General features: G+C 50.7%; 1 protein-coding gene across 1 annotated transcript in view; it reads right to left on the bottom strand.

The window, feature by feature from the left end:
• Window positions 1-694: 694 nt before the first annotated feature.
• ubxn4 (UBX domain protein 4) overlaps window positions 695-21884 on the bottom strand; it is a 22480-nt gene continuing 1290 nt past the window's right edge. Inside the window, exons 2-13 of the mRNA XM_072445374.1 lie at window positions 19504-19603; window positions 19031-19059; window positions 18148-18266; window positions 17918-18020; window positions 16943-16988; window positions 13803-13842; window positions 12313-12477; window positions 7259-7386; window positions 4046-4148; window positions 3851-3982; window positions 3245-3429; window positions 695-833 (exon numbers count right to left, since the gene is read on the bottom strand). Of these exons, the coding sequence (XP_072301475.1) occupies window positions 695-833; window positions 3245-3429; window positions 3851-3982; window positions 4046-4148; window positions 7259-7386; window positions 12313-12477; window positions 13803-13842; window positions 16943-16988; window positions 17918-18020; window positions 18148-18266; window positions 19031-19059; window positions 19504-19603 (1289 nt within the window). The remainder of the gene's footprint in view (window positions 834-3244; window positions 3430-3850; window positions 3983-4045; window positions 4149-7258; window positions 7387-12312; window positions 12478-13802; window positions 13843-16942; window positions 16989-17917; window positions 18021-18147; window positions 18267-19030; window positions 19060-19503; window positions 19604-21884) is intronic.

The following is a 21884-nucleotide window of genomic DNA, read 5'->3' as shown; positions in this document are numbered from 1 at the left end:
ATCTCTCCGGGTGAACTCATCACGTCGACGTCGCAGCTCGACACACGGAGCGACAACAGGAAATACTTGGTACTCTTAAATACGTGAACACTTTCCACTGCTGGTGGTTCTGTGTTGACTTCATACGCTGGAAGAACCACAGACTTCAGTTCAAAAGACTTCATTTTATTTCAGTTTTACATGAGTTTATGTAGAAATCCTTCACACAAAAGTTAGACACAACTTTAATCTGCAGCAAATATTCAACCTCCAGAAGTTTATTTCTACAACTGTTTAATGTGAGTTTAACAACGCGAGAAGCACCGGCCAAACGGCTCGAGTTTAGAACATCATTATTATATATTACGTCTCGCTTTAGTCCTGCTTTAGTCCTGCTTTAGACCTGTTTTAGTCCCGCTTTAGTCCCGCTTTAGTCCCGCTTTAGTCCCGCTTTAGTCCCGCTTTAGTCCCGCTTTAGTCCCGCTTTAGTCCCGCTTTAGTCCCGCTTTAGTCCCGCTTTAGTCCCGCTTTAGTCCCGCTTTAGTCCCGCTTTAGTCCCGCTTTAGTCCCGCTTTAGTCCCGCTTTAGACCTGCTTTAGACCCGCTTTAGACCCGCTTTAGACCCGCTTTAGTCCTGCTTTAGTCCCGCTTTAGACCCGCTTTAGACCCGCTTTAGTCGGGAGCAGGATGTGTACGCTGGTTGCCGTGGAGACGCTCACATCTGCTGCGTGCTGTTGCCGTTCCACGTGTTGTTCTCGTCCTCGCTGTCCTCTTGCGTTCGCAGGCGGCAGATCTTCCCGTCTTTCTTGAAGTTTTTGGGCGTTTTCTCCAGACTCGGCTTCGTCAGGTTTTCTCTGAGAACAAGTTTAGAGAAGGATTTAGAAGGAGCAGCGCCATCTACTGGCTGCAGAGGGAACTGCAGCTGCAGTGTAACACATCTAAGTTTCACTGAATTAAAGACATACAGCAGGCGCCCTCAGGTGGCCGTTAACGTGAACTACATTTAACCATTTTTACACCTGCCAGATAATAATTAGGGGATAACAAAACGATTTAGTTATCCCCTAATTATTATCTGGCAGGTGTAAAAATGGTTCTAATAATAATAATAAATATAGCCGCAAGCGGCAATGATCGGCCCTCGCCACGCCGCCGCCACGCCGCAAGAGGAGGGGGCGCTAACGCGCCCCAATTGTCCTTTTATTACGCCTACTGCTGAATCTGTGACGCTGTCACATCTTCTCCCCTTTGTTTTACATCAAAAAGACATTTTATTTTGAATTCTTGGCAAAATGTGCGGCTCTGCTGCACAGACACCGTGACTCTTTGAATAAAAATGTGGATAACTTTTGATGGTCCTGAAGATGAGTCTCACCAAATTTCAGGTTAATAGGGCTAAAGCCCTGAGGGGGAGGAGTTTGTGAAAGTCTAAAGTGTAAACATGTTCTGGTGATTTCCCCATTGGAATAACATGGGAGGTTTTGGTCATCGCTACGGCAACGCCATAACAATTATGACATGGGTCATTGACTTTTTTGATGGGGCCAAAATTGAGTTGTGTCAAATTTCATATAATTCGCAAAACTAAACATTTAACCTCCATATAAAATCTGTAGGGGGCGCTGTGGCGCCAAATTAATTTATTTCACTTCAAGTGGGTTTAGGGCAAAGAGTTTAACAACTGATTCTAATTTGACGCAATTCGGACTTTATCTGCGCAAACGGCAGAAATTTTAAATATGGGAGATTTCCGAAATTCTTGCTACAGTTTGTGGCTTCACCGCTCAGAGACCGTGACAGGGTCAATGTCATTTAATAACTTTTGATGTCCCACTCCTCAGTAGCATTTTCACACAGTTTCAGCTTTTTAGGGCCAACGCCCTGAGAGGAGTTCATAAAAGTACGAAATTTGGAAAAACTCCTGAGTCATGCTTAGCCATTTTTGAAGCAATATGGCCGACATTTGGTTGGGCGGACGGCGTTGCCGTGATAATATTTTTTACTTCTCTTGTCACCATCTACCTCTGCGCCAAATTTCATGATTCTACGATCAGATTTTTTTTTGGGTCATTTCCCATCTCTCAATGCATTGAAGAAGAAGAAGAAGAAGAAGAAGAAGAAGAAGAAGAAGAAGAAGAAGAAGAAGAAGAAGAAGAAGAAGAAGAAGAAGAAGAAGAAGAAGAAGAAGAAGAAGAAGATGAAGATGAAGATGAAGAAGATGAAGATGAAGATGAAGATGAAGATGAAGATGAAGATGAAGATGAAGAAGATGAAGATGAAGATGAAGATGAAGATGAAGATGAAGAAGAAGATGAAGATGAAGATGAAGATGAAGATGAAGATGAAGATGAAGATGAAGATGAAGATGAAGAAGAAGAAGAAGAAGAAGAAGAAGAAGAAGAAGAAGAAGAAGAAGAAGAAGAAGAAGATGAAGATGAAGATGAAGATGAAGAAGAAGAAGAAGAAGAAGAGAACATGCAGGAGATGGGGAACGTATTTGTGAGCTACTTAGGGCAAATGAGTGCTTTATAATGTAAAGTGCTCGTTTAGTGCGCACTTTCGCACGTTTACAACGGTAATGTACCATTTTCATACAACTAATTAGTATGCACGGGGCGTGCATGAGTGAAGGAGTGCGTTAGTGAGTGTTTGGAAGTGGGCAAGCGCTTCGCGCTCGATTTCGTGCGCACTTTCGCAGCTCGCACGGCCTTACGAGGTTAATAGGCCTCTCGCAGCATGTGGCGCTCGGGCCTAATAAATTTTATTTATATAGTGCTTTTCAGTGACCCAAAGACGCTGTTGCTTATGTTTTAGTTTGTTACTTTACACACACTAGTACTATTGTAAAAGATTATTTTGTGGTCTCAACTGGGTTTTCACCGTATCTTTCATCCAGACCAATCAGAAAAGTAAAGTGTCGCAGGGGGCGGGGCCTGCAGTGTCGCAGGGGGCGGGGCCTGCAGTGTAGCAGGGGGCGGGGCCTGCAGTGTAGCAGGGGGCGGGGCCTGCAGTGTCACAGGGGGCGGGGCCTGCAGTGTCGCAGGGGGCGGGGCCTGCAGTGTAGCAGGGGGCGGGGCCTGCAGTGTAGCAGGGGGCGGGGCCTGCAGTGTCGCAGGGGGCGGGGCCTGCAGTGTAGCAGGGGGCGGGGCCTGCAGTGTAGCAGGGGGCGGGGCCTGCAGTGTCGCAGTGGGCGGGGCCTGCAGTGTCACAAGTCTAAAAGCCTCTGACACACACGTTACATACTGGCATTGTTAGTTTGTCATACCTCTGCCTGTCCCCTGCGGCGCCCCCTGTGGAGTTATTGGGCGCTGCACCTTGGTTTGGACTGGAGCCAAAGATGAAAGAGCTGAGCATCCTCCACACGGCCAGCAGGGGGTAGAAGACAGTCCCCAGGAACGACCAAAGAGACGAGGAAGAAGGAGAGAGCGCGGAGGAAGGACGGCACGAGTCCTACAAAAGACACGTCAAACACACGTCAAACACACGCCAGCAGGTTTAAGATGATGATGCAAATATAAAAGAATATAAATATAATGTTCTGAACCAGGGGTCAAGTATTAGAGTTATGTATTTGTGGCAGACGTTTAGCAGTAGCAGCAGTAGCAGTAGCATTAGCAGTAGCATTAGCAGCATTAGCCGCATTAGCAGTAGCAGCAGTAACATTAGCAGTAGCAGCAGCATTAGCAGTAAAAGCATTATCAGTAGCAGTAACATTAGCAGTAGTAGTAGTAGCAGTAGTAGCATTAGCAGTAGCATTATCAGTAGCATTAGCAGTAGCATTAGCAGTAGCATTAGCAGTAGCATTAGCAGTAGCATTAGCAGTAGCAGTAACATTAGCAGTAGTAGTAGCAGTAGCATTAGCAGTCCTCACCGGCAGCAGGACGATGGAGGCGCTCGGGACCAGCTCCAGCTCCGTCAGACTCCGCTCCAGGTCTTGTGTGGTGAATTCTCTCCGAGGAAACATGGTTGCCATGGTGAAGTTCCCGTACGCACTTCCTACTTCCTGTTACAGTAAGAGAACAGGGTCAGGCGTTTGACAGTCAAAGTCCTGCTCTGACGCTCTTACCTGCTGGACAAACTGCAGCGCCTCCTGCAGGCAGCTCTGAGCAGAGAACTGAGACGACACGGACGAACCATCAGGAAGTCTGAACTGCAGCCGCGCCACCGAGCTGACGACACACAAGCGTTATGACACAAGCGTTATGACACAAGCGTTATGACACAAGCGTTATGACACAAGCGTTATGACACAAGCGTTATGTCATAACGCTTGTGTCATAAGCGTTATGACACAAGCGTTATGACACAAGCGTTATGACACAAGCGTTATAACACACAAGCGTTATGACACAAGCGTTATGACACAAGCGTTATGACACAAGCGTTATGACACAAGCGTTATGACACAAGCGTCATAACGCTTGTGTCATAACGCTTGTGTCATAACGCTTGTGTCATAAGCGTTATGACACAAGCGTTATGACACAAGCGTTATGACACAAGCGTTATAACACACAAGCGTTATGACACAAGCGTTATGACACAAGCGTTATGACACAAGCGTTATGACAACACACAAGCATTATGACACAAGCGTTATGACACAAGCGTTATGACACAAGCGTTATGACACAAGCGTTATGACACAAGCGTTATGACACAAGCATAACGCTTGTGTCATAAGCGTTATGACACAAGCGTTATGACACAAGCGTTATAACACACAAGCGTTATGACACAAGCGTTATGACACAAGCGTTATGACACAAGCGTTATGACACAAGCGTTATGACACAAGCGTTATGACACAAGCGTTATGACACAAGCGTTATGACACAAGCGTTATGACACAAGCGTTATGACACAAGCGTTATGTCATAACGCTTGTGTCATAACGCTTATGACACAAGCGTTATGACACAAGCGTTATGACACAAGCGTTATGACACAAGCGTTATAACACACAAGCGTTATGACACAAGCGTTATGACACAAGCGTTATAACACACAAGCGTTATGACACAAGCGTTATGACACAAGCATTATGACACAAGCGTTATGACACAAGCGTTATGACACAAGCGTTATGACACAAGCGTTATGACACAAGCGTTATGACACAAGCGTTATGACACAAGCGTTATGTCATAACGCTTGTGTCATAACGCTTATGACACAAGCGTTATGACACAAGCGTTATGACACAAGCGTTATGACACAAGCGTTATAACACACAAGCGTTATGACACAAGCGTTATAACACACAAGCGTTATGACACAAGCGTTATGACACAAGCGTTATGACACAAGCGTTATGACACAAGCGTTATGACAACACACAAGCGTTATGACAACACACAAGCATTATGACACAAGCGTTATGACACAAGCGTTATGACACAAGCGTTATGACACAAGCGTTATGACACAAGCGTTATGACACAAGCGTTATGTCATAACGCTTGTGTCATAACGCTTGTGTCATAACGCTTGTGTCATAACGCTTGTGTCATAACGCTTGTGTCATAAGCGTTATGACACAAGCGTTATAACACACAAGCGTTATGACACAAGCGTTATGACACAAGCGTTATAACACACAAGCGTTATGACACAAGCGTTATGACACAAGCGTTATGACAACACACAAGCGTTATGACAACTATGAATACGACTTGCTATAATCTATCCTCAGATTTAATATCACTTCCTCCTCGCGCTCGCACTTCCTTCTCACGCTCGCACTCCCTCCTCACTTCCTCACGCTCACACTTCCTCCTCACTTCCTCCTCACGCTCGCTCTCACTCCCTCCTCACGCTCGCTCGCACTCCCTCCTCACGCTCGCTCGCACTCCCTCCTCACGCTCGCTCGCACTCCCTCCTCACGCTCGCTCGCACTCCCTCCTCACGCTCGCTCGCACTCCCTCCTCACGCTCGCTCGCACTCCCTCCTCACGCTCGCTCGCACTCCCTCCTCACGCTCGCTCGCACTCCCTCCTCACGCTCGCTCGCACTCCCTCCTCACGCTCGCTCGCACTCCCTCCTCACGCTCGCTCGCACTCCCTCCTCACGCTCGCTCACACTCCCTCCTCACGCTCGCTCACACTCCCTCCTCACGCTCACACTCCCTCCTCACGCTCACACTCCCTCCTCACGCTCGCTCGCACTCCCTCCTCACGCTCGCTCGCACTCCCTCCTCACGCTCGCTCGCACTTCCTCCTCTCGCTCGCACTTCCTCCTCTCGCTCGCACTTCCTCCTCTCGCTCGCACTCCCTCCTCGCGCTCGCACTCCCTCCTCGCGCTCGCACTCCCTCCTCTCGCTCGCACTCCCTCCTCTCGCTCTCACTCCCTCCTCACGCTCGCACTCCCTCCTCACGCTCGCACTCCCTCCTCACGCTCACACTCCCTCCTCACGCTCACACTTCCTCCTCACGCTCACACTTCCTCCTCACTTCCTCCTCACTTCCTCCTCACGCTCACACTTCCTCCTCTCGCTCGCACTTCCTCCTCTCGCTCGCACTTCCTCCTCTCGCTCGCACTTCCTCCTCTCGCTCACACTTCCTCCTCTCGCTCACACTTCCTCCTCACTTCCTCCTCTCGCTCACACTTCCTCCTCACGCTGACACTTCCTCCTCACGCTGACACTTCCTCCTCACGCTGACACTTCCTCCTCACGCTCACACTTCCTCCTCTCGCTCACACTTCCTCCTCTCGCTCACACTTCCTCCTCTCGCTCACACTTCCTCCTCTCGCTCACACTTCCTCCTCTCGCTCACACTTCCTCCTCTCGCTCACACTTCCTCCTCTCGCTCACACTTCCTCCTCTCGCTCACACTTCCTCCTCACGCTCACACTTCCTCCTCACGCTCACACTTCCTCCTCACGCTCACACTTCCTCCTCACGCTCACACTTCCTCCTCACTTCCTCCTCACGCTCACACTTCCTCCTCACGCTCACACTTCCTCCTCACGCTCACACTTCCTCCTCTCGCTCACACTTCCTCCTCACGCTCACACTTCCTCCTCTCGCTCACACTTCCTCCTCTCGCTCACACTTCCTCCTCTCGCTCACACTTCCTCCTCTCGCTCACACTTCCTCCTCACTTCCTCCTCTCGCTCACACTTCCTCCTCACGCTCACACTTCCTCCTCACGCTGACACTTCCTCCTCACGCTGACACTTCCTCCTCACGCTGACACTTCCTCCTCACTTCCTCCTCACGCTGACACTTCCTCCTCACGCCCACACTTCCTCCTCACTTCCTCCTCAGGCTCAGTTACCTCCTCCTCCTTAGCGTGGCCTCCTTCTTCTCCTCCTGCTCCTGGACTCTGGCCTGGATTCGAGCTTCTTTTGCTGCCGTTTCCTCCTGAAGTGTCCGAGCGTAACGAGTCGCTCGCTCCGCTCGATCCTGGAAACATTTGAAAAGCTTCACTCAGAATGAGCTAAAGAACATTCTGGCAGGTGAAGAGGAAACAGATCTACAAAGTTTTAAACATGTTTCATCATCTCATGTTTTTATATACAAAGGAGGCGTGGCCAGAATCCTGCTGCAGTGAGTTAAACCTGCTCCAGAACTACAGGCGACCTTTGACCTCTGGAACTGTAAACAAAGGCTTCTGTACCAAATATGAACTCTGATGTTCAAATACTTATTTACAGCAATAACAAACAAATACATGATTTAAATATCATAGGTACATATGTGATCCAGAAGTTGTGTAAGTTATTAGGGTTATTCTGGGTGGGACGAGACATAGTTAAGTCTTCTCCACAAAGACACTTCTGACAGAAACAGTTTTTATAACTAAGTGATTGGACCAATATTGGTAAATATATATAATATAGTTCAAAGTGTCTGACTCATAACATAAACATCCTTCATCTAGTACTTTTGTGCTCCGTTACTCTCCACCTCTTAAACTGAGTACTGTAAGTATTTTTACATCCGTACTTTGTGATGCTCATTTACTTTGATGTTTAGTGAATAAGTTACAGGAGGTTTCATTGTTTCAACCTGGTCAGATAATCGTCTTTATCTTTGTCCTTCACCTACTCAACTGACCAGAGCACTCATAAAGAGATGTTAATGTGTGAAGGATCAGGACATGTCTGATAACCCACCACCAGGCATGAACTATGACCTCTAACAATCATTACATGTTCTGACTGTTGAGACGACTCTGTCAGGGAGAGACACGACTCTGTCAGGGAGAGACACGACTCTGTCAGGGGGAGACACGACTCTGTCAGGGGGAGACACGACTCTGTCAGGGGGAGACACGACTCTGTCAGGGGGAGACACGACTCTGTCAGGGGGAGACACGACTCTGTCAGGGAGAGACACGACTCTGTCAGGGGGAGACACGACTCTGTCAGGGAGAGACACGACTCTGTCAGGGAGAGACACGACTCTGTCAGGGGGAGACACGACTCTGTCAGGGAGAGACACGACTCTGTCAGGGGGAGACACGACTCTGTCAGGGGGAGACACGACTCTGTCAGGGGGAGACACGACTCTGTCAGGGGGAGACACGACTCTGTCAGGGAGAGACACGACTCTGTCAGGGGGAGACACGACTCTGTCAGGGGGAGACACGACTCTGTCAGGGGGAGACACGACTCTGTCAGGGAGAGACACGACTCTGTCAGGGAGAGACACGACTCTGTCAGGGGGAGACACGACTCTGTCAGGGGGAGACACGACTCTGTCAGGGGGAGACACGACTCTGTCAGGGGGAGACACGACTCTGTCAGGGGGAGACACGACTCTGTCAGGGAGAGACACGACTCTGTCAGGGAGAGACACGACTCTGTCAGGGAGAGACACGACTCTGTCAGGGAGAGACACGACTCTGTCAGGGAGAGACACGACTCTGTCAGGGGGAGACACGACTCTGTCAGGGGGAGACACGACTCTGTCAGGGGGAGACACGACTCTGTCAGGGGGAGAGACGACTGTCAGGGAGAGACACGACTCTGTCAGGGAGAGAGACGACTCTGTCAGGGGGAGAGACACGACTCTGTCAGGGAGAGAGACGACTCTGTCAGGGAGAGAGACGACTGTCAGGGAGAGACGACTCTGTCAGGGAGAGACGACTCTGTCAGGGAGAGACGACTCTGTCAGGGAGAGACACGACTCTGTCAGGGAGAGACACGACTCTGTCAGGGAGAGACACGACTCTGTCAGGGGGAGACACGACTCTGTCAGGGGGAGACACGACTCTGTCAGGGGGAGACACGACTCTGTCAGGGGGAGAGACGACTGTCAGGGAGAGACGACTGTCAGGGAGAGACGACTCTGTCAGGGAGACACGACTCTGTCAGGGAGAGAGACGACTCTGTCAGGGGGAGACACGACTCTGTCAGGGAGAGACACGACTCTGTCAGGGAGAGAGACGACTCTGTCAGGGAGAGAGACGACTCTGTCAGGGAGAGACACGACTCTGTCAGGGAGAGACGACTCTGTCAGGGAGAGACGACTCTGTCAGGGAGAGACGACTCTGTCAGGGAGAGAGACGACTCTGTCAGGGAGAGAGACGACTCTGTCAGGGGGAGACACGACTCTGTCAGGGAGAGACACGACTCTGTCAGGGAGAGACACGACTCTGTCAGGGGGAGACACGACTCTGTCAGGGGGAGACACGACTCTGTCAGGGGGAGACACGACTCTGTCAGGGGGAGACACGACTCTGTCAGGGAGAGAGACGACTCTGTCAGGGGGAGAGACACGACTCTGTCAGGGAGAGAGACGACTCTGTCAGGGAGAGAGACGACTGTCAGGGAGAGACGACTCTGTCAGGGAGAGACGACTCTGTCAGGGAGAGACGACTCTGTCAGGGAGAGACACGACTCTGTCAGGGAGAGACACGACTCTGTCAGGGAGAGACACGACTCTGTCAGGGAGAGACACGACTCTGTCAGGGAGAGACACGACTCTGTCAGGGGGAGACACGACTCTGTCAGGGGGAGAGACGACTCTGTCAGGGGGAGAGACGACTGTCAGGGAGAGACACGACTCTCAGGGAGAGAGACGACTGTCAGGGAGAGACGACTCTGTCAGGGAGACACGACTCTGTCAGGGAGAGAGACGACTCTGTCAGGGGGAGACACGACTCTGTCAGGGAGAGACACGACTCTGTCAGGGAGAGAGACGACTCTGTCAGGGAGAGACACGACTCTGTCAGGGAGAGACACGACTCTGTCAGGGGGAGAGACGACTGTCAGGGAGAGACGACTCTGTCAGGGAGAGACGACTCTGTCAGGGAGAGAGACGACTCTGTCAGGGGGAGACACGACTCTGTCAGGGAGAGACACGACTCTGTCAGGGAGAGAGACGACTCTGTCAGGGAGAGACACGACTCTGTCAGGGAGAGACACGACTCTGTCAGGGAGAGACACGACTCTGTCAGGGGGAGAGACGACTGTCAGGGAGAGACGACTGTCAGGGAGAGACGACTCTGTCAGGGAGAGACGACTCTGTCAGGGAGAGACGACTCTGTCAGGGAGAGAGACGACTCTGTCAGGGAGAGAGACGACTCTGTCAGGGAGAGACACGACTCTGTCAGGGAGAGACACGACTCTGTCAGGGGGAGACACGACTCTGTCAGGGGGAGACACGACTCTGTCAGGGGGAGACACGACTCTGTCAGGGGGAGACACGACTCTGTCAGGGGGAGAGACGACTGTCAGGGGGAGAGACGACTGTCAGGGGGAGAGACGACTGTCAGGGAGACACGACTCTGTCAGGGAGAGAGACGACTCTGTCAGGGAGAGACACGACTCTGTCAGGGAGAGAGACGACTCTGTCAGGGAGAGAGACGACTCTGTCAGGGAGAGAGACGACTCTGTCAGGGAGAGAGACGACTCTGTCAGGGAGAGAGACGACTCTGTCAGGGAGAGAGACGACTCTGTCAGGGAGAGAGACGACTCTGTCAGGGAGAGAGACGACTCTGTCAGGGGGAGACACGACTCTGTCAGGGAGAGACACGACTCTGTCAGGGGGAGACACGACTCTGTCAGGGGGAGACACGACTCTGTCAGGGAGAGACACGACTGTCAGGGAGAGACACGACTCTGTCAGGGAGAGAGACGACTGTCAGGGAGAGACACGACTCTGTCAGGGAGAGAGACGACTGTCAGGGAGAGACGACTCTGTCAGGGAGAGACGACTCTGTCAGGGAGAGAGACGACTCTGTCAGGGGGAGACACGACTCTGTCAGGGGGAGACACGACTCTGTCAGGGAGAGACACGACTCTGTCAGGGGGAGACACGACTCTGTCAGGGGGAGAGACGACTGTCAGGGAGAGACACGACTCTGTCAGGGAGAGAGACGACTCTGTCAGGGAGAGAGACGACTCTGTCAGGGAGAGAGACGACTCTGTCAGGGAGAGACACGACTCTGTCAGGGAGAGACACGACTCTGTCAGGGGGAGACACGACTCTGTCAGGGGGAGACACGACTCTGTCAGGGGGAGAGACGACTGTCAGGGAGAGACACGACTCTGTCAGGGAGAGAGACGACTGTCAGGGAGAGACGACTCTGTCAGGGAGAGACGACTCTGTCAGGGAGAGAGACGACTCTGTCAGGGGGAGACACGACTCTGTCAGGGAGAGAGACGACTCTGTCAGGGAGAGCATTTTGGCTTGTGCGTGGCTGACACAAAGAGCCACATTTGAACTGCTTTATTTCTCTGGCAGTGTTTGTGTTTTGTTTGTTGTTGTTGTTGTGCTGTTGTTAGAGTCAGAGCAAACAACAATATATCAATACAAATAACTGGGAAAATTAAGATTTAGTCGCCTCAGACTTAAAGGCGGTATGGACGATTTTTCGGCGATTTGAGAACGCAGGTGGAAGTGCTCATGCCACTCCCCCGTGCTCATGCCACTCCCCCGTGCTCATGCCACTCCCCCGTGTGGACTGATACAACACACACGTGTGTTTGTTTATTAGCGCAACAGATCGCATCACATCTCTCGTCTCCCGTAGATTTCTGTCCACTTCTGCGTCAGCTCCAACTGTCTTTCTCCGTCTTCATTTTGCCCCGTACACTGAGGGAACTATATTATGATAGATCCATGCGCTTAGACACACGGAAACGTGGGGACGAGCCTGACGCGGCTGCAGGTGAGCGACAGGTGCGTTTTATGATTGACACGTGGCAGGACAAATGATTTATCCACGCCACGAGGAAATATGATACAAAATTTGCTGAAAAAAATTGTCCATTCCACCTTTAAAAACAACACAATTCTTCATCAAATTGAAATATTTTAACTTTTTTCAAATCCTAATGTCGTTTGGTGTGAAATGGTGAATGTCTGTCCGAGTCTCACCAGCGCGATCTGCTGCCGCACCCTCTCCCTCGCCGCCCTCTCCTCCTCCTTCTCCTTCTGTCGTTCTTCTAACAGTCGTTTGGTCTGGTCGTCTTCTTGTTTTTTCTTGAACTCCTGCATTTCTCTGCCGTGTTTGCGTCGCTCCATCTCGCCCTTTGTCTCGCCCTGAAAACAAACACAAACGTCTCAGAGAGTTCGGTGCGGCTCATGGTTTGGCGAGCGTCGGCGCGGCTCATGCTTTGGCTCGTGTTTTGGAGAGCGTCGGTGCGGCTCATGCTTTGGCGAGCGTCGGCGCGGCTCATGCTTTGGCGAGCGTCGGCGCGGCTCATGCTTTGGCGAGCGTCGGCGCAGCTCATGCTTTGGCGAGCGTCGGCGCGGCTCATGCTTTGGCGAGCGTCGGCGCAGCTCATGCTTTGGCGAGCGTCGGCGCGGCTCATGCTTTGGCGAGCGTCGGCGCGGCTCATGCTTTGGCTCGTGTTTTGGCGAGTGTCGGCGCGGCTCATGCTTTGGCTCGTGTTTTGGCGAGCGTCGGTGCGGCTCATGCTTTGACGAGCGTCGGCGCGGCTCATGCTTTGGTGAGCGTCGGCGCGGCTCATGCTTTGGCTCGTGTTTTGGCGAGCGTCGGCGCGGCTCATGCTTTGGCGAGTGTTTTGGCGAGCGTCGGCGCGGCTCATGCTTTGGCGAGTGTTTTGGCGAGCGTCGGCGCGGCTCATGCTTTGGCGAGTGTTTTGGCGAGCGTCGGCGCGGCTCATGCTTTGGCGAGCGTCGGCGCGGCTCATGCTTTGGCGAGCGTCGGCGCGGCTCATGCTTTGGCGAGCGTCGGCGCGGCTTATGCTTTGGCGAGCGTCGGCGCGGCTCATGCTTTGGCGAGCGTCGGCGCGGCTCATGCTTTGGCGAGCGTCGGCGCGGCTCATGCTTTGGCGAGCGTCGGCGCGGCTCATGCTTTGGCGAGCGTCGGCGCGGCTCATGCTTTGGCGAGCGTCGGCGCGGCTGATGCTTTGGCGAGCGTCGGCGCGGCTCATGCTTTGGCTCGTGTTTTGGCGAGTGTCGGCGCGGCTCATGCTTTGGCTCGTGTTTTGGCGAGCGTCGGTGCGGCTCATGCTTTGACGAGCGTCGGCGCGGCTCATGCTTTGGTGAGCGTCGGCGCGGCTCATGCTTTGGCTCGTGTTTTGGCGAGCGTCGGCGCGGCTCATGCTTTGGCGAGTGTTTTGGCGAGCGTCGGCGCGGCTCATGCTTTGGCGAGTGTTTTGGCGAGCGTCGGCGCGGCTCATGCTTTGGCGAGTGTTTTGGCGAGCGTCGGCGCGGCTCATGCTTTGGCGAGCGTCGGCGCGGCTCATGCTTTGGCGAGCGTCGGCGCGGCTCATGCTTTGGCGAGCGTCGGCGCGGCTCATGCTTTGGCGAGCGTCGGCGCGGCTCATGCTTTGGCGAGCGTCGGCGCGGCTCATGCTTTGGCGAGCGTCGGCGCGGCTCATGCTTTGGCGAGCGTTTACCTCGGGCACGTTCTTCTGCTCGGTCTTCTCTGCTGCAGAACTGAAACAGAAGACACGGGTTCAGTGTTTTCACATTTGTGCCACGATAAAGATCAACTCAAGTGTCTTTTTCAAAGATCATCGTGCAGCAGGGGCAGCTTAGAGTTTCAGAACCTTAGAGTTTCACCACTGGAACTCTAAACCAAGATAAGTTAATAAGAACTTGAAATGAGGAGTATTTATCTTGTTTTGAGTAACCTTAAAGTAAGACTGCAAACGGAATCTTAGTTTAAGAAAGTAACACAAACTCAAATCAAGATACCGTATTTTCTGGACTATAAGTCGCACCTTTGATCATAGTTGTGGCCAGGGTGCGACTTCTACTCCAGAGCGACTTATATGTGATATTATTTGTCATTTTCACACTGATAACCACAAGAGGGCGCTCTAGGCTCTGAGCGACGCAGAAGAAGAATCTGCACTTCCTCTGGAGTTTGTGGAGTTGTTTAGAAGTGACACAGATGAAGAAGAATTCAATGGATTTAGTGATTTGGGGTAAAACTGATGCTTTGCTAAATTTGTTAGCATGTTCGCATGTTCTTTATGCTATAGTTCTCTGAATAACTTAATATGTTACGTTAACATACCAGACACTTACCACAGTTCTGTCTGTGCGTCATGTAGCTGAAGGCGTTAGCATTAGCATACGTACACCGCGTCATGTGGCTGAAGGTGTTAGCGTTAGCATACGTACACGTCTCATGTAGCTGAAGGTGTTAGCGCTAGCATACGTACACCGCGTCATGTAGCTGAAGGTGTTAGCGTTACCGTACGTACACCGCGTCATGTAGCTGAAGGTGTTAGCGCTAGCATACGTACACCACGTCATGTAGCTGAAGATGTTAGCGTTAGCATACGTACACCGCGTCATGTAGCTGAAGGTGTTAGCGTTAGCATACGTACACCGCGTCATGTAGCTGAAGGTGTTAGCGTTAGCATACGTACACCGCGTCATGTAGCTGAAGGTGTTAGCGTTAGCATACGTACACTGCGTCATGTAGCTGACAGTGTTAGCGTTAGCATACGTACACCGTGTCATGTAGCTGAAGGTGTTAGCGTTAGCATACGTACACCGCGTCATGTAGCTGAAGGTGTTAGCGTTAGCATACGTACACCGCGTCATGTAGCTGAAGGTGTTAGCGTTAGCATACGTACACCGCGTCATGTAGCTGAAGGTGTTAGCGTTAGCATACGTACACCGCGTCATGTAGCTGAAGGTGTTAGCGTTAGCATACGTACACCGCGTCATGTAGCTGAAGGTGTTAGCGTTAGCATACGTACACCGTGTCATGTAGCTGAAGGTGTTAGCGTTAGCATACGTACACCGCGTCATGTAGCTGACAGTGTTAGCGTTAGCATACGTACACCGTGTCATGTAGCTGAAGGTGTTAGCGTTAGCATACGTACACCGCGTCATGTAGCTGAAGGTGTTAGCGTTAGCATACGTACACCGCGTCATGTAGCTGAAGGTGTTAGCGTTAGCATACGTACACCGCGTCATGTAGCTGAAGGTGTTAGCGTTAGCATACGTACACCGCGTCATGTAGCTGAAGGTGTTAGCGTTAGCATACGTACACCGCGTCATGTAGCTGAAGGTGTTAGCGTTAGCATACGTACACCGTGTCATGTAGCTGAAGGTGTTAGCGTTAGCATACGTACACCGCGTCATGTAGCTGAAGGTGTTACCGTTAGCATACGTACACCGCGTCATGTAGCTGAAGGTGTTAGCGTTAGCATACGTACACCGTGTCATGTAGCTGAAGGTGTTAGCGTTAGCATACGTACACCGCGTCATGTAGCTGAAGGTGTTAGCGTTAGCATACGTACACCGCGTCATGTAGCTGAAGGTGTTAGCGTTAGCATACGTACACCGTGTCATGTAGCTGAAGGTGTTAGCGTTACCGTACGTACACCGCGTCATGTAGCTGAAGGTGTTAGCGTTAGCATACGTACACCGTGTCATGTAGCTGAAGGTGTTAGCGTTAGCATACGTACACCGTGTCATGTAGCTGAAGGTGTTAGCGTTACCGTACGTACACCGCGTCATGTAGCTGAAGGTGTTAGCGTTAGCATACGTACACCGTGTCATGTAGCTGAAGGTGTTAGCGTTACCGTACGTACACCGCGTCATGTAGCTGAAGGTGTTAGCGTTAGCATACGTACACCGTGTCATGTAGCTGAAGGTGTTAGCGTTACCGTACGTACACCGCGTCATGTAACTGAAGGTGTTAGCGTTAGCATACGTACACCGTGTCATGTAGCTGAAGGTGTTAGCGTTACCGTACATACACCGCGTCATGTAGCTGAAGGTGTTAGCGTTAGCATACGTACACCGCGTCATGTAGCTGAAGGTGTTAGCGTTAGCATACGTACACCGTGTCATGTAGCTGAAGGTGTTAGCGTTAGCATACGTACACCGTGTCATGTAGCTGAAGGTGTTAGCGTTAGCATACGTACACCGCGTCATGTAGCTGAAGGTGTTAGCGTTAGCATACGTACACCGTGTCATGTAGCTGAAGGTGTTAGCGTTAGCATACGTACACCGTGTCATGTAGCTGAAGGTGTTAGCGTTAGCATACGTACACCGCGTCATGTAGCTGAAGGTGTTAGCGTTAGCATACGTACACCGTGTCATGTAGCTGAAGGTGTTAGCGTTAGCATACGTACACCGTGTCATGTAGCTGAAGGTGTTAGCGTTAGCATATTTCAAACTGCATTTCAAGAGCAAATGTCTGTTCTTGGTCTTGCATTTTTGGGGGAAATTAATTTGATCAAATCCGACTTACGTTTTTTCTTTTCTATTATGCATTTTTGGGCTGGTGCGACTTATGCTCCTTACCTACCCTAACCCGGAGTTTAAGTCTTTTTAACTTCTTGCTTAAGAGTGAACGGTTTCCAGTGCAGCCTCACAGTGAGAGGGTCCTGGGTTTGATTCCCTTCACCTTTTCCTCCAATTTATATAAACATAACACAAAAGACACAGAAGGGTCTTTTGTGTGTAAAGACAGAAAACATGCAAAACTCCAGTGGAACCAGGACCTTCTCACTGTGAGGGGCAAAGCTAACCACTCTGCCAGAACGCTGAACGTGTAAGTAAAAACCTGTGCGTCTTTTCCTCCTCAGAGCGTCTCGGAGCAGAAGACACAGCTGTGACGGAGAAACAGAGTCAGAACATCATGAACAAACCAGGACTAAACCAGGTCTAAACCAGGTCTAAACCAGGACTAAACCAGGTCTAAACCAGGTCTAAACCAGGTCTAAACCAGGACTAAACCAGGTCTAAACCAGGACTAAACCAGGTCTAAACCAGGTCTAAACCAGGACTAAACCAGGTCTAAACCAGGACTAAACCAGGTCTAAACCAGGTCTAAACCAGGTCTAAACCAGGACTAAACCAGGTCTAAACCAGGTCTAAACCAGGTCTAAACCAGGACTAAACCAGGTCTAAACCAGGACTAAACCAGGTCTAAACCAGGTCTAAACCAGGTCTAAACCAGGACTAAACCAGGTCTAAACCAGGACTAAACCAGGTCTAAACCAGGACTAAACCAGGTCTAAACCAGGACTAAACCAGGTCTAAACCAGGACTAAACCAGGTCTAAACCAGGTCTAAACCAGGTCTAAACCAGGACTAAACCAGGTCTAAACCAGGACTAAACCAGGTCTAAACCAGGTCTAAACCAGGACTAAACCAGGTCTAAACCAGGACTAAACCAGGTCTAAACCAGGTCTAAACCAGGTCTAAACCAGGACTAAACCAGGTCTAAACCAGGACTAAACCAGGTCTAAACCAGGTCTATATCAGGTCTAAACCAGGACTAAACCAGGTCTAAACCAGGACTAAACCAGGACTAAACCAGGTCTAAACCAGGTCTATACCAGGTCTAAACCAGGACTAAACCAGGTCTAAACCAGGTCTAAACCAGGACTAAACCAGGACTAAACCAGGACTAAACCAGGGCTAAACCAGGGCTAAACCAGGACTAAACCAGGTCTAAACCAGGTCTAAACCAGGACTAAACCAGGTCTAAACCAGGTCCAAGGTTAAAGGTCAGAGGTCAGGATGCTGCTCTGACCTGAAGCGTTCACTCTCTGAGCTGAAGTCTCTGGAGTCTGTGAAAGAGTCTGGACTGAAGTGGCAGGAGGAACAGCGCCCCCTGCAGTCTGCTCCTGCTGCATCTGCTCAGAAACCAACACGGACGAAAACCTCACAGAAGAGCAAACGCACGAGACACAAGACACAAGACACCATCGAACACATGCAAGGTTCCATTCTGAGGCTTTGCTGAATGGGAGGGCATCTGACCTGTTTGACGCTGTTGATCTTGGACACCAGTTCCTGAGCAGAGACGGTGCTGGCGATGACCTCCAGAGGAATCCCACTGTCTCCGATGAAGAAGCTGGACGGGACGCACACCACGGGGTCTTCACACACTTAAGGACACACACTCCTGACGGCTGCAGGACACACTGACATATGTACATACTTTGTGATATTTAGGATATATTTGAACGGTGAGGTCATATACGGGCATCTTGCTGTGGGCGGGGCCCTCACGGTGGCATCATTAGCCACGCCCTGCTCCGCATTGAACCCAAACGATCCCCTGGTGCTGTGAGAACACGCCCTCTCCTCTAACACGTCCGTTTCATTTGGACTCTCTCTTTTAGGATAAGATAAGTCCTTTATTGTCCCACATGGGGAAATTTCATTGTTGCAACGCAGGTAGATACAGAGGTAGATACAGAAGAACAGAACACTTATAGGAAGTTTGAAAAAACACTTTCAGTAGAAGACTTTAGTACGACTTGAAAGGGCGTGGCCTTGAAAGGGCGTGGACATGACATGAGAGAACAGATGCATTTTATGGCTCACTGTGTTCTTTACATTTTTCTCATTTTATAGCTAAATAAAGATCTAAAACACAATAATAGAATCTGGTTCAGGTCTGAGGCGCTCGGAAAAGACAAATGTTTCTGAGCCTAATTTATCCAGTGTAAAACAACGGACGCAGTTCACATTTGTGCCTCACGCTGGCGCTAAACAGGCAGTTTGTGAATATGCCAAACCAGCATTTTGACCGACCCTCGCCCACCTGCCCGAACGCCGGACCGCCCGCCCGTCCCATCGCCCGCCCCCCCAGGTGTAGGTGAGTGTGAAGTGTGAGGATAAATGAGGTAAAGGATACAGATCTGAGAGAAGTGTCCACACGCCTCGCTGTGGAGAGAAGACACATGAGGGTCAGATGGACACTGTCCAGCTAAAGGAGAGTTAGCTTCAGGCTAGAGTCGACCAACACAATGTTCTATGGCCATTAGTCCAGTAAGAGCCATGTGGAACATTCATTCTGTCTTTTCTCAATGAAATGTCACTTTTCTTCTCCTCATGTTAGCTGCTGAAAACGGAGTAAAGGATGAGCCCGGCGCGTGGAGCCCGGCGCGTGGAGCCCGGCGCGTGGAGCCCGGCGCGTGGAGCCCGGCGCGTGGAGCCCGGCGCGTGGAGCCCGGCGCGTGGAGCCCGGCGCGTGGAGCCCGGCGCGTGGAGCCCGGCGCGTGGAGCCCGGCGCGTGGAGCCCGGCGCGTGGAGCCCGGCGCGTGGAGCCCGGCGCGTGGAGCCCGGCGCGTGGAGCCCGGCGCGTGGAGCCCGGCGCGCGGCCCTTACCTCTTGTCGGTGAGTTTGATGGCGACACAGCCTTGAGCCGCCTCCATCACGTCCTGGTGGTCCCAGGTGGAGAGCAGCTCTGCAGACTGAGCATCGTCTCCTGGAAACACAACAATCACAAAAAGATGAATCGTTCTTTCATCTGGATCTGCCGACGTTTACTTTATGACACTAAGTCTACACTGCCCCTGTGGTCTACTTAGAGCACACATGTGTACTTCAGTTAGAGCAGTTACATGTGTACTTCAGTTAGAGCAGTTACATGTGTACTTCAGTTAGAGCAGTTACATGTGTACTTCAGTTAGAGCAGTTACATGTGTACTTCAGTTAGAGCAGTTACATGTGTACTTCAGTTAGAGCAGTTACATGTGTACTTCAGTTAGAGCAGTTACATGTGTACTTCAGTTAGAGCAGTTACATGTGTACGGACACATGAAGCTTCACAGACACATGAAGCTTCACAGACACATGAAGCTTCACAGACACATGAAGCTTCACAGACACATGAAGCTTCACACGGACACATGAAGCTTCACACGGACACATGAAGCTTCACAGACACATGAAGCTTCACAGACACATGAAGCTTCACAGACACATGAAGCTTCACAGACACATGAAGCTTCACAGACACATGAAGCTTCACAGACACATGAAGCTTCACAGACACATGAAGCTTCACAGACACATGAAGCTTCACACGGACACATGAAGCTTCACAGACACATGAAGCTTCACAGACACATGAAGCTTCACAGACACATGAAGCTTCACAGACACATGAAGCTTCACAGACACATGAAGCTTCACAGACACATGAAGCTTCACAGACACATGAAGCTTCACAGACACATGAAGCTTCACAGACACATGAAGCTTCACAGACACATGAAGCTTCACAGACACATGAAGCTTCACACGGACACATGAAGCTTCACACGGACACATGAAGCTTCACAGACACATGAAGCTTCACAGACACATGAAGCTTCACAGACACATGAAGCTTCACAGACACATGAAGCTTCACAGACACATGAAGCTTCACAGACACATGAAGCTTCACAGACACATGAAGCTTCACAGACACATGAAGCTTCACAGACACATGAAGCTTCACACGGACACATGAAGCTTCACAGACACATGAAGCTTCACAGACACATGAAGCTTCACAGACACATGAAGCTTCACAGACACATGAAGCTTCACAGACACATGAAGCTTCACAGACACATGAAGCTTCACAGACACATGAAGCTTCACAGACACATGAAGCTTCACAGACACATGAAGCTTCACAGACACATGAAGCTTCACAGACACATGAAGCTTCACAGACACATGAAGCTTCACACGGACACATGAAGCTTCACAGACACATGAAGCTTCACAGACACATGAAGCTTCACAGACACATGAAGCTTCACGGACACATGAAGCTTCACGGACACATGAAGCTTCACGGACACATGAAGCTTCACGGACACATGAAGCTTCACACGGACACATGAAGCTTCACACGGACACATGAAGCTTCACAGACACATGAAGCTTCACACGGACACATGAAGCTTCACAGACACATGAAGCTTCACAGACACATGAAGCTTCACAGACACATGAAGCTTCACAGACACATGAAGCTTCACACGGACACATGAAGCTTCACAGACACATGAAGCTTCACAGACACATGAAGCTTCACACGGACACATGAAGCTTCACAGACACATGAAGCTTCACAGACACATGAAGCTTCACAGACACATGAAGCTTCAAACGGACACATGAAGCTTCACAGACACATGAAGCTTCACAGACACATGAAGCTTCACAGACACATGAAGCTTCACAGACACATGAAGCTTCACAGACACATGAAGCTTCACAGACACATGAAGCTTCACAGACACATGAAGCTTCACACGGACACATGAAGCTTCACAGACACATGAAGCTTCACAGACACATGAAGCTTCACGGACACATGAAGCTTCACGGACACATGAAGCTTCACGGACACATGAAGCTTCACGGACACATGAAGCTTCACACGGACACATGAAGCTTCACACGGACACATGAAGCTTCACAGACACATGAAGCTTCACAGACACATGAAGCTTCACACGGACACATGAAGCTTCACAGACACATGAAGCTTCACAGACACATGAAGCTTCACAGACACATGAAGCTTCACAGACACATGAAGCTTCACACGGACACATGAAGCTTCACAGACACATGAAGCTTCACAGACACATGAAGCTTCACAGACACATGAAGCTTCACGGACACATGAAGCTTCACGGACACATGAAGCTTCACGGACACATGAAGCTTCACGGACACATGAAGCTTCACGGACACATGAA

This window comes from Eucyclogobius newberryi, unplaced genomic scaffold, assembly GCF_026437365.1.
Source record: "Eucyclogobius newberryi isolate DKJ021-1_F unplaced genomic scaffold, fEucNew1.0.hap1 SCAF_14, whole genome shotgun sequence".
Taxonomy (NCBI): Eukaryota; Metazoa; Chordata; class Actinopteri; order Gobiiformes; family Gobiidae; genus Eucyclogobius; species Eucyclogobius newberryi.
Note: the sequence above shows the minus strand (reverse complement) of the source record. Positions and strands in the feature narration are given on the sequence as shown.